We start from the raw sequence: 12235 nt of genomic DNA, 5'->3' as shown, positions 1-12235 counted from the left end.
CACTAATTCCATCTTTGAGGTCTTGAATCGACGCTTGGCTGTTGGCGTAGACCTTCTCTTTTACGTGGCCCCAAAGGAAGAAGTTGCAAGATGTTAAATCACAAGATCTAGACATTGGGCAGACACTTTGGGAAATTTTCATGAAAAGGATACGGTCTTGTAAGCGTGGTCGTGGTGGTAATTTGCCTGATATTATTTACCACTATTAACGGTATACCTTCCTCTTTATAATGAAATTAACATCCGATCATTTATGCTTCAAAAATCATTTCTCTTTGAATATCAAAATGATACCTCTTATTGGAAAACCCTATATTATGTGTATTGGACAGTTCGTAAATGGTAGGATAGTAACATGCATTTTGCAAGCTTTTTTTTATTTAGCCGTAGCAATTTAATGCAGACGTTACACATACGTTGGCTAGAAGTCTTATTAAATATCAAACGCATCACATCAAATCTGGAAGATACTTTTATCGATTGGAAAATTAAGCCGAGTTGGGTTAAAGTTAGCCGCCTATAACGCTATTCAGGTATGACATTATAATATTTCAGTGTACATGAAGCAATAAGATACAAAGAGAACATCATACGAGTATTCTGATGATGTAACATCATTTTTGTAGTCTAAATAAAACCTGCTGTTTTAACGTTTACATTTTTTTTGGTTTGTCAAGGTTAAATTGTAAATGAATCAGCAATTACTACTTGATAATTTATTTATCTTTGATAAAAAAATGTTGTACCTACTTATATACGGTGGCATATAAGTGCTCAACTTTACGTAAACTTTCCAATAAAATTATTACTCAGTTCTATACTCAGGTTTATTTTCTTATTACTTGTTATCCAAATTACCTACTTCATAATCAGATTAATCAGTAAGTCTCCTCTCATTACTGAGATCCAAGGAACCAAAAAAATGATTCAACACAATTAAAAGACAATTTTATTATTACAATAATTTATAAAAAATACAAAATGTATAAAACTATATCTAGTGATTTGAAAAGTTAGGCATACATTAATACTAGATTTAAATGCTATTAAAGTATTATCTCTTATCATTTAAAGCGGAGCTTTTTTTGTAGATTCATCATGACGTTACATTGATTGCATTTCATTGGGTCTTTATAATATTTCTGAAAAGATAATAATAAATGACTGTAGTCATTATATTACTGTAGTCATAAATCCAAGGTAGCTCTTGCAGTAAATACTGAAAACCGCAGATTGCAGATTGATTCTTCTTGAGGTCATAATCGCACGGTTATAGCGCAAAGTTTGCAGCGGCAGCGACAGCGATGACAAGCACTGACAAGAAGGCAGTGTTGGCTGAGTCAGACTCTGAGAGCTCAGGAGTAGTTGGTTCTTCCAATGGCGGCTGTGTCTCTGTAACCGGGGCATCAGTGACGACTGGCGTTTCACTAGAAGCCTCGTAAGTCTCGTCACCCTCGGTCAAGTAATTTTCTATGTCACTTTGGACTTCAACAGCCCACTGGAGAGAGTCGCGACTGGACTCGGCGCTGTTGTAGATGGAATTGTAGCTGTTACCTAATATGTCTTGCGTCGCATTGGCCCATGCTTGGAACTGAAATAAAATGACATCAACGTTTATCTTTTGGACGTTCAGATTCTTATCACAATAAAAGTAATCTCAATCATCATAAATAACAAAAATACCCATGTCCCTAAAACTTTTTATCCCTTGCAGCTGATTTAAGGACTTTATTGCTTTATGGTTTTGTTTTTTATCAGATAGATTTTAATCTATTTTCAAAAAAAATTTTGCCCATATAAGGGACTCCCTAATGTTTACAAACATATTTAAGTTACTTACATTATCAATTTCTTCAGTAGACCTTAGTCTTGCTGAGATGTAAGATAAGGGTGTTGCGTAATTTATAGGATTTAGAATCGTACCAAATCTGAAACCAAATAAATAGGATAGGATTAGCTTTAAAAGGTAAATGAAGTTGAAACTTGAGAAAATGAAACGACCGACCTTAACAGATGCTTAAGATGATAATAAATAGCAAATAAGTATAACATAGTTTAAGTTAATAAATAAATTAAAAAAAATAAATAATAAAAACGCCGATGTAGTCAAGCCAATTCTGACTACTATCTGAACTGAAACTTCAGTCATCATTATTCTAGAAAAACAGTGACCAAAGATGTACACGACATGGATTTATGAAAGATTGTCGTAAGTTGGTCCAAGTGGTGGATTCAGTTGTTAACGACGGGGCACATACATTTTCTATTTCAGTTACGGGCCACACTATGGCCCGCGGGCCTGGTGTTAATTGAAACAAAATAAAGATGTCAGACTTTCGAACAAACGCAATACGGCTTTTTATTTTTGCTCTCTTCGTAACAAATTTATGAAGATAATCAGTAGGGTATTAAAAAGAATTAACTAATATAAGATATGGGGGACGCTTATGTTCAGCAGTGGACGTCCTTAGCTGAAATGATGATGATGACAAATTTAAACATGTACAATACTCACGCAGCTGCTACTTGAGTGAGGTTGGTCTGGATGTAGTTGAATACGATCTGCGTGTTGCCTTCGTTGCCATTGACCGCGGTACTGAACGCAGTCGTATAGTCCTGGCGCCGGATGACAAAGTTGGGCGTCACTATTGCGTCTAGAAGTCTGGAATAAATGAAATGAATAAATATTATCTACTCAGAAGACCAAAACAGTTGAGCAAAATACAAATGCAACGTCATGTCATGGAAATGACAATGTTTTCACCTAAATCTCTGATAAGGTTCTTGACTTCTATCATATGATTTCTCTCCTTTCCTATCTATTGTTTGAATGAAAAACATTTTTAAATAAGTTTTTTAGAGAATATGACATTATGCTATAACACAATAATAGACGCTAGAAAACAATTAATATAAATAAATATCTTTCGACATAAACATTTTACTTTCATTTTTTTTTTACCATAATTTTTTGTACCATCCTAGACTGCATCTCACTTAACACCAGGTGCGATTGCGGTCAAATACCTGCCTTGTCTAGCATAAAAAAAAATCTTACGTTTTAAGAGAAGCCTCGTGAGGAGTGCAACCCAACACTTGAAGTAGAACGATCTTTTCCGTGTACACGTTGTGGTTTTGGAAGCGTTCCCAGAGGAAATCGAAGTCTTCCTCGGAACCTTGGCGGAGGGCGTTACAGTACACCCAGTTACGGCTGTCCACTGGCACCCTACGAGTTAAGAAACAATATTAGACACAGAAAATAATAATGAAAAAAAGACATTTATACTCGTAATTGGCACCAAGAATAAAAATCATCTATACTTATAATAAATCTGTAGAGAGGTCAATTCTGTACATGAAATATATTTTCAAAATGACTATCAGGGAGTGATTAGTGACCGATACTGATGCCAAAAATGCAATCAGTAAAATTTTTGTCTGTCTGTATGTTCCTTATAGAAATAAAAACTACTCGACGGATTTTAACGAAACTTGGTACAATTATTCTTCATACTCCTGGGCAGGTTCTAGTATACTTAGGAGCAGAGTAGTGAAGGGAAATTTTGGGAAAACGGTAGAAGTTACTCCATTTTTAAGCTTCCATCGCGTGTGCAGCCTTAATGGTTAAATTAAGGGACGTAGCTTAGGTACCGTAGAGGTGCACTAAGAAAGGAATTCCCGCTCCCACTGGAATGGGAATTAGCGGGAAAATCCTTTTGTATGAAAAATCTAAACCGCTTAAGTTAGACGCCTGAAATTTGGCATGCAGGTACCTTAGTAAACTTAAAGCTTAGTTACAACAGGATATTGCAAAATTCCCACGGGAACGGGAGTTAGGGGGAAAAAACATTTGTATGAAAAAATCTAAACCGCGTAAGATAGATGAAGGGGGTAAAACGGGATCCACGCGTACGAAGTCGCGGGCGGCCGCTAGTAGGAAATAATATCTCTATGTGATACTTAAATTTGTCAAAAAGGACACCTGCAGTAGGTATATCCCGCCAGCTAAGTGCGTAATTGGACACAGAATTTTAGGTCGTCTAGAGCGCTTAGGTCTTATTGGAAAACTTAGTTGTCCTATGATTTGTGAAGTTGTTTTTTGTATTCTACTAATAATTACCAAAATGTACGAATAAAATAACTGGTAAAGTTTAGTTTAATAACTAGGTAGGTATACAAATTGTAATTTGCTTCATGTAAAAAATGTATTAATAAGCTATTATCACAATGTAAAAGCATGTTCCTTCTATTACAAGTTTGGATAATAATCGGAAATTCCACGATTTATTTTATATTACAAATTAGCGGCCGCCCGCGACTTCGTACGGGTGGATCCCGTGTTACCCCCTTAGCGGAACCTGCATGCCAAATTTCAGCCCGATCCGTCCAGTGGTTTGGGTTATGCGTTGATAGATCACTATGTCAGTCAGTCAGTCAGTCAGTCAGTCAGTCAGTCAGTCAATCAGTCACCTTTGAATTATATATTTAGATAGAAAGATTCAGGTTAGATTTATTGCGTAATTTAAAAGATACATACTCCGTGTCATTATAGCGCAAAGCTTCAAACTGGCTAACGGCGGCTTCGCGGCAAGCTGTTTGGTTTAAGTTGCACATGAAAGGAGCCAGTTGGTACCGCAAGTACGAATCCATGAACGACTCGTCGGGGCGCGGGTAGTAAGTGAGCTGGTTCATCACTGTCGTGGCCCAATTTGCGATCATCGCCTAAAACACAAAACATTCATCATCATCATCATTTCAGCCATAATACGTCCACTGATGAAAATAGGCCCCCAATGATTTAATAATGGCCGGTTGGTAGCGGCCTGCATCCAGCGCCTTCCTGCTACTTTTATAATGTCGTCGGTCCATCTTGTGGCCAAAACATTACTTTTCTGATTTGGAAATGAGAAACAACACAAGGTTAAATAGGTTTTTATCCTGTTTGTTCCGGCGTTTCTTCTCAGCACTTGCCATATATTTGTCTCGAAGTGCTGGTAGGGCCCAAAAGATAAGGAGACATGTAAAGTGCCCCATAAGGGCTACCTTTTCTTTTTTTATTATTTTCTATAATAATATTTTGACGTTCATAAGTGCCACTTGTGGTCTAAAGTGAATAAATACTTTTGATTTTTGATTTTGATTGACAGTATGAACTTTGGTGCCTGACCTACAAGTTGCTAACGCTATCTAATTTGGAACTCTTTGATAATGTTTTTCCGCTAGAGCCACTTTCATAGTCACTAGCGTACTTAAACATCCTCGGCAGTGGTGTCTACTGGTTGCTCTAAATAATGATTGTCTTTCGTAATCAAGCTAGAAATCATTTACATACATTAAGTACATTGTAGTTTAGTGCTCCTGAAAATGGTGTAATAAGTAGTTGGCTTTAAAAGCCAATTTTATTATAATAGAAGACGTTATCTACAAAAACCAAAAAAATTACAAAAGAAATACATTTTAAAAGTTACTCACTTCAAGTTCAGCGAGATAGGAGCTGCCAATGAGCCTGTTCCTGATCCAGTTGAAGCCGGTAATGGCGGCGACCCATGGAGTATATTCCGTCTCGTTCTCGAGGAAAGAGAGGATATTGAAAGCCCTGGTGTACGTCATGATTCCAGAGCGGGCGAATTGGAACACATCGTTGACGATCTAGAGAAAAGCATTGAATAACACATTTTATAAATTGAAACTACGAAGAATTTTTTATTAACAATCGGGTAAATTAAATTAAAAAACTCAAACAAACCTGAGCTCTGTTGAATTCATGGATTTGAGTCCTGTCAGGTCCTCTTAATGCGTTGATAATTAGATTCCATGAGTAGTCATCGTAATTAACTCGGTAGTAACCTGTACAAATTTTTATATTAAGAATCTATACTGATATTATAAAGCTGAAGAGTTTGTTTGTTTGTTTAGGTACTTAAACACGCTAATATCCGGAACTACTGGTCCGATTTGAAAAAATCTTTTAGTGTTAGATAGCCCATTTATCGAGGAAGGTTTAGGCTATACAACATCACGCTACGATCAATAGGAGCAGAAAAACAATGAAAAATGTTGCAAAAACGGGTTTTCACGCGTATGAAGTCGCGGGTACAGCTAGTAACATTATATTTTAGTTATAATTACAGGAAAGAATAGCTTAATTCATACCAGTTTGTTGTTTGTTGAAAATGACCCACTCATCACCGATACTGTTCCGGTTAATGACGGTGATACCATCTCTAATGATATGGGATGGCTTAGTATTATTAAAGTCTGGGTCACTAGCCGTAGCGAAGGTGATAGGAACAATCCAGTTAGTGGTAGGCGTAGAGTAACCACTGTTGATGTTGAAACGGCGCTACGAAGACAAAATAAATTTCATGTTTTTTTATTATGTGCTAACAAAAGTAACGAAGTAGTAAATTAAGAATTGAAACAAACAAATACCTGATAGATAGTCATCAGTCCAGTCTGGTGGTCGATTTCGACATTAAGCACTGGATGCCCACCCTGTTCAGTCCAAGTCTTATAATAGTCGATGATGTTAAATTCCTCTCCGTATTCTGCGATAGCTCCTGCCTCCACAGCAGCGTCTTGAAGAGCTTGGAAAAGATGAATGGGTAGTGCTGTCTCGAATGACCTAAAAACAGTATAAAATTTTGTTAAATCTTTACGATCAATACGATCTTTTTTAAATATAAGTCATGCTGACACATACTCGTATTATGTCATAACTTTAGTAGTCTATTTCAGTTACAGATTTAACGTTACTACTTTGACTTACCTTTCAACCAAAAATCTCCTCAAACCTTCTCTGTGGACATCGAATCCCATAAGATGCTCAGTTTGTCTAATGATAGCAGCACCTTTGTTGTAACTGATTGTTGAAAACATCGAACTGACTGAAGATGGACTGCCTATGCCAGGGTTGGTCAATGGTTGAGGGTTGTTAGATGAGTCACTCAGCAACGAAGTATGGACTTGTTCGTTGATAAAACGGGTACTCAGTCCCATGTATGTTTCAACCTATTAACGAAATAAACATTTTTATATTTATTCCAGTTTTAAAGACATGATGAGAGAAGATGTGTATCGAATAGGTACTGCGACTTACCCAATCAGTTAAAAAGTACTGATAATATCTGGCGAATCCTTCGTTGAGCCACAACACGTCCCACCAATCGCAAGTGACGAGATTCCCAAACCACATGTGGGCGATTTCATGTGACAAGATGTAAGCAATCAGCTGCTTGAAGTAGCTGTTTGTGTGGTTCTCGTCGTACATTAAATAAGCTTCCCTGGTAGAAAAATATGTTATAGGTAATTTTAAACATTCAAGTTCTGATTACTATTCCAAAGTTATCATTGAATATACAATACATTGGAATAAATATACTTGTCATATTACCTATAAGTTAACAGTCCCCAGTTTTCCATAGCTCCGGCAGAGAAGTCTGGAATAGCCGCCTGTGTCATCTTGACATGAGGGTGGACACTAAAGAAGTCCATGGCGGTATGATTGCTCATTTCGGCTAGTAGTTCTTGTCCTACTTCAAAAGCATACTGTGCTTGACCAGATTGAATAGCACCAGGTCTAGCGATAACTTCGTACTCAAGATCCCCTGTAATCTCGTTTAATTTTTCAAGAGTTTCGTATTCTGCTACTATTATAGCTAAAAGATACGTAGACTGTATCGGGGTTATAAAGAAAACATCGTCCACGAAGCCTCTGCAATTAAAATTTGTGAATTTAAAATTATGAACAGCATTTTCTTTGTTTTACCAACCATTTTTTAAACATTTTGCCAAAAATATACGAGTATATGAAATTATTTGAAGTAAGTGATGACGAAATGTTCAAAGCATATAGAGGAAAATTATTTACATCCAAGCGCGTGCATTGCACTCATACACACAGCTATTTTGAGAAATTTTATTACATGCAGCTTAGATTTGCCAAACTCATTGCCAAAAGGTTTTTTCCTGTTTAACCCGAAGGTTAACTGGCAGAGAATGCCCAATGGCATTAAGTTCGCCTTACGTACCAATTATTGTATGGCAATAAAGAATAAAATAATTGCTGGCACTGCAAGAGGTATTATTATGATCTACTTTAATAGAGGTATTAAAGGAAGAGGTTCCAAGAACAGAATATGCCTGGTTCAGACCAATAACTTACTCAATGGGGCTGGTTATGTTGTTCTGCAGTCTCATGCCAGTCCAACTTTTGAATCCAACGGGCCTTCTGAGCGTAATGTTGAAGGTAGCTTTGAAACTTGGCTCATCGTAACAAGGGAACGCATAGCGGGCAGACGTCGCCTGGAACTGGGTTGAGGCCATCCAACTAAAACAATTAGATATTGAAAGATTTGTAGTACACGATAAATGATATTTAAGCATGCACTGAGCTTAATAAAATAAAAATAAAATTAATAAATAAAAAAGAAAAATTTTAACGACAGTGGTCAGATCAGATCTCTCTTAGGTAATGATCTAATGTCAGTTGTTGTTTAAAAATGGGGTAAATGGTAAGTTAATTTTTCATTTAGCTTACCTCACGTTTTCGTCACTAGCATTATTCCTGTACCAGTTTTCGTAAATTCCGTACATGTCAGTCCTCAACGGAGCAATGAATTCGATATTCAGTGAATATAGAACTCTATTGGTCGCGCTGTATTGAAGGACGCCGTTACTGAGGGCCACTCTTAAGAAATGATACTCTGGCTGCAGGGTAACCGTATGTGGTATTTCAGTATCTCCCAATTTCAAGACCACCGAAGTGATATTTAATCCGTTAGCTTGGATGACGATTTCGTTGACGTTTTCTTGAGTCGCGTACAGCTGGATTTCCACCTCACCCGAGAAGATATTAGCGGGTATCTCAACCATCCACAGTATGTTGTAGTGTTCTGGCCTTGTCGTGGTCGGTAGTCGGTACGGGTTATCATCGGATCTAGAGAGTTGTGTGTTGCCATCGAAGTCATCTATGTTTTCGAAGGCTTCCCCTTCTAGTTTCTCGTCAGCGAAGATTGTGTTTCTGTATGGGCGAGGATCTTGAGGAAATGCTTGCGCCGCAAGGCATGCTGCAGCCAGAATTAGCAACTTGAGAGTCGCCATCTGAAAATACTTATTTTTTAGCTGGATAGGATTTACCAATTTTCTTATTATACTGAGCATTAAATATGTAGCTTCAAAATAATTACCTACTTTGAACCCAAAGTAATAATTTAATAATCGAAGTTATGTTATCACTGATAATATTTTTATCTGACATTTATCATCATAACATTACGTTATCGAATTAAATAGTTCTGACAATTTTACAAAGTAAAGCCTAATTGCATTAATTTAATTTATTATTCGATGATAATATGATTATATTAGCACTTAATGGTTGTAGGTGGGCCACGGCCTCACAAAAAACCGGCGTGAAGCAGCGCTTGCGCTGTGTTTCGCCGAGTGAGTGAGGATACCGGAGGCCCAATTGGGGGGGAATGGGATTTAAAAGGTTGGCAGCGCACTTGTGACTTCACTGATGTTGCGGGTGTACATGGGCGACGGCAATTGCTTACCATCAGGTGATCCGTCTGCTCGTTTGCCTCCTATCACATAAAAAAAAAAAAAAAAAAAAGGTATATAAATTGGGATTTTACTTTGACTTCATTGAGACATCACCACCATCAGAGTTTTGTTTTCAAACTACAGAAACATTCACGAATTTAAATTAATAAAGAAATACATACAACAAAATTTGGAAAATAATTAGAAACATGAACTTATGTAGTTAATTGCAACAAATTGGAAAAGATCGCGGTGGACACAAGCGCATGTACTGCTTGATGAAACACTCTGGTGAAGGATATAATTATCGTAATACATAATTATATTTTCTATATTCTATTTAAAATAGCCTATATTTTATTTGAGTAAAATTGTACACTGGACATAATTGTCAGCGATGAGACATTTTAGGCGTTACGTCATTATACCTACACGTACGTTTTTGTGAAAGTTACATTACATAAAATAAGCATTTATTTAAGAAAGCAACTTATGTGTATATTGGACTTAACCTTTAACTGGTGACAAGCGGTCTCACAGGCCGGGCGGCGTCAGTGAAACATCGTTTCACCCCCTTCCCCGTACTTCCTATGTTTCACCGCTTTAGTAGCTTCGAGTTTAGTTGTGTCTACGCCGTAGATAAGGATATTTGCATCATTCAGCTCCAAATCGACAAGTTACATCGATGTAAAGTTCATCAGCGGTCTCTCAGACCGCATGTCACCAGTTACGTGACACATTTTTCATACAGTTTTTTCGTATTTTTACAGTTTTTACTTGCAATTTATACTTTAATAACTCCAAAAAAGAAGCGTAGGATCATTAGTTGAGAATATAGTGCCACACTTTATGAAACAACTTGAAAATTCGCGATTTGAAAAATATCTGGAAAAGGAAGACGCAATTGGGTCGGAAGCCGAATATGTTCCTGAAAACATCGTTCTGGAGCAAAGTGACCATGATTCGGAAGCCGAAGAAAGTGTTTTTGAAGATAAAGGACCAATTGACGAGAATCAGTCAGAAAGTGAAAATGACGGTCCACCTTTATGCCAAACAATAAATGCCCTGACAGCCTATAAAAAATACAAAAGTTTCACCACTGCCAGTTTTCTAAAATGATAGGTTACCTACGTGTGATAGGTTTTTTTAAATTGGTTATTATTTTAACTATAATAAAAAATACAAATTTTGTTATAATTTGTTGATTTAAATTTATTTGTTTGCGATTATCGATCTCATCTCTAGTTTTTTTTATTTTTATTACTACATATAATTTAACAGCAAGTTCTGCATTAAAAATTATATTTAGAGTTTATTATTTCATTTTAATTTAATTCTTCTATATGCTAATAATCTGTTTTTAAAGATTGTGGTATGCTACCTTACCTAGTTTCAATGCTACAGTCTTGATACGGTAGCGGCCTCTCAGACCGTACGTCACCAGTTACGTTACACAAAAACCATGTCACCAGTTAAAGGTTAAGGTTTGTGGTGAACTCAATATAGCGGTATAGTCAGGATATAAATTTTATTTTCAAGATGGGCTAAAAGGCTCTCCCAATTTCAGACCACTGATTTGCACGAATAAATCACCATTTTCTACATAGATTACGCAACTTCTAATTCTAACTTTATTCAATTTACAGTTTTACAGAACGCTCCTGTTTACAAAAAAAGGGTATGTACATACTTTGTATCATTTCTGGTCAGTCCACGATAAAGCACTTCATTCGTTCTATTGAGCCAAACGACGTCCACTGCTGGACAAAGGCCTCCCCAAGGATAATGACATACGGAACGGAGTCGTGGGCGCTAAATATGGGCCCATAAAAAGGCTCAAGGACACTTGAAGGGCGATGGAGCGTCTATACTCGGGGTTTCATTGCGTGATAAAGCACTTACTTACCTTTGATTTTCTAGGCAACTCCAGAAGAATTCGGTGCGTTCGACCGGACGCGACTGAGTTATCAAAATCTAAATTAGTAGAATATATAGCGCATTAACCAATATCAGAGATACTGTTTCATTATCTTTAATTATTAGTTACAAAGCCGTTGAATTCAGCAATTGATCAGTTCATATCTACACTGGTTATTGATCAAGTCGGATATAAGACTGAATATTTGTACTTACCTATTTTGTTATCTTTGAATTTCACTAGTCATTGGGTATATATTTTTAATTCATTTGCGTTTAAAACGTGAAGGATTTCAGCCAATGAACCAATAGGATGTACTCTTTTCATTCGTTCGTTTCAGCCAAAAATGACGTCCACTGTTGGACAAAGGCCTCCCCCAAAGATTTCCAGGTAGTTTCCATGACAGTGACAGATCCTGTGCTGCCCGCATCCAGGTACTTCCCGTGACCTTCATCAGATCATCGGTCCACCTAGTGGACACTACATCTTCCGGTCCTTGGTCGTCACTCAAAAACATTTCTGCCCCTCTTCTTCTTTTTTTCCTACTTTTTAAGAATGTTCATTTTTTTTTGTATTATTGCCTGATCGTAAATTCAATTTTACTTATCATCTTTGTTTCTGTTTGTACAGACGAAACGACGTCAAGACTGTACATTTCCATTGCAAAATAGCTCCTATTACATCTACTTAAGATGCCAGTCCTTCCTTCTTCTCTTGCAGGCTTATTAGGTAATATAAATCAGTATTAACTTGCTATGAACGACCCGTTTT

At 36.9% G+C, this 12235-nt stretch overlaps 1 protein-coding gene and 1 long non-coding RNA gene across 2 annotated transcripts; one reads left to right on the top strand and one right to left on the bottom strand.

Annotated features, from left to right (window-relative positions):
* Positions 1-936: 936 nt before the first annotated feature.
* Positions 937-11562, bottom strand: LOC135074018 (membrane alanyl aminopeptidase-like). The gene is made up of 15 exons (XM_063968324.1): positions 11453-11562; positions 8540-9102; positions 8165-8329; positions 7394-7714; positions 7100-7283; positions 6770-7011; positions 6433-6625; positions 6154-6343; positions 5747-5847; positions 5473-5649; positions 4538-4722; positions 3059-3226; positions 2516-2662; positions 1841-1928; positions 937-1591 (listed from the first exon to the last, which is right to left on the bottom strand). The coding sequence occupies exons 2-15, from the start codon at positions 9100-9102 to the stop codon at positions 1271-1273; spliced, it is 3045 nt and encodes a 1014-aa protein (XP_063824394.1). The 5' UTR covers positions 11453-11562; the 3' UTR covers positions 937-1270.
* LOC135074019 (uncharacterized) lies at positions 9109-9754 on the top strand. The gene is made up of 2 exons (XR_010257735.1): positions 9109-9385; positions 9618-9754. It is a non-coding gene; the product is annotated as an uncharacterized LOC135074019 (long non-coding RNA).
* Positions 11563-12235: the final 673 nt, after the last annotated feature.

This window comes from Ostrinia nubilalis, chromosome 8 (assembly GCF_963855985.1).
Source record: "Ostrinia nubilalis chromosome 8, ilOstNubi1.1, whole genome shotgun sequence".
NCBI lineage: Eukaryota > Metazoa > Arthropoda > Insecta > Lepidoptera > Crambidae > Ostrinia > Ostrinia nubilalis.
Note: the sequence above shows the minus strand (reverse complement) of the source record. Positions and strands in the feature narration are given on the sequence as shown.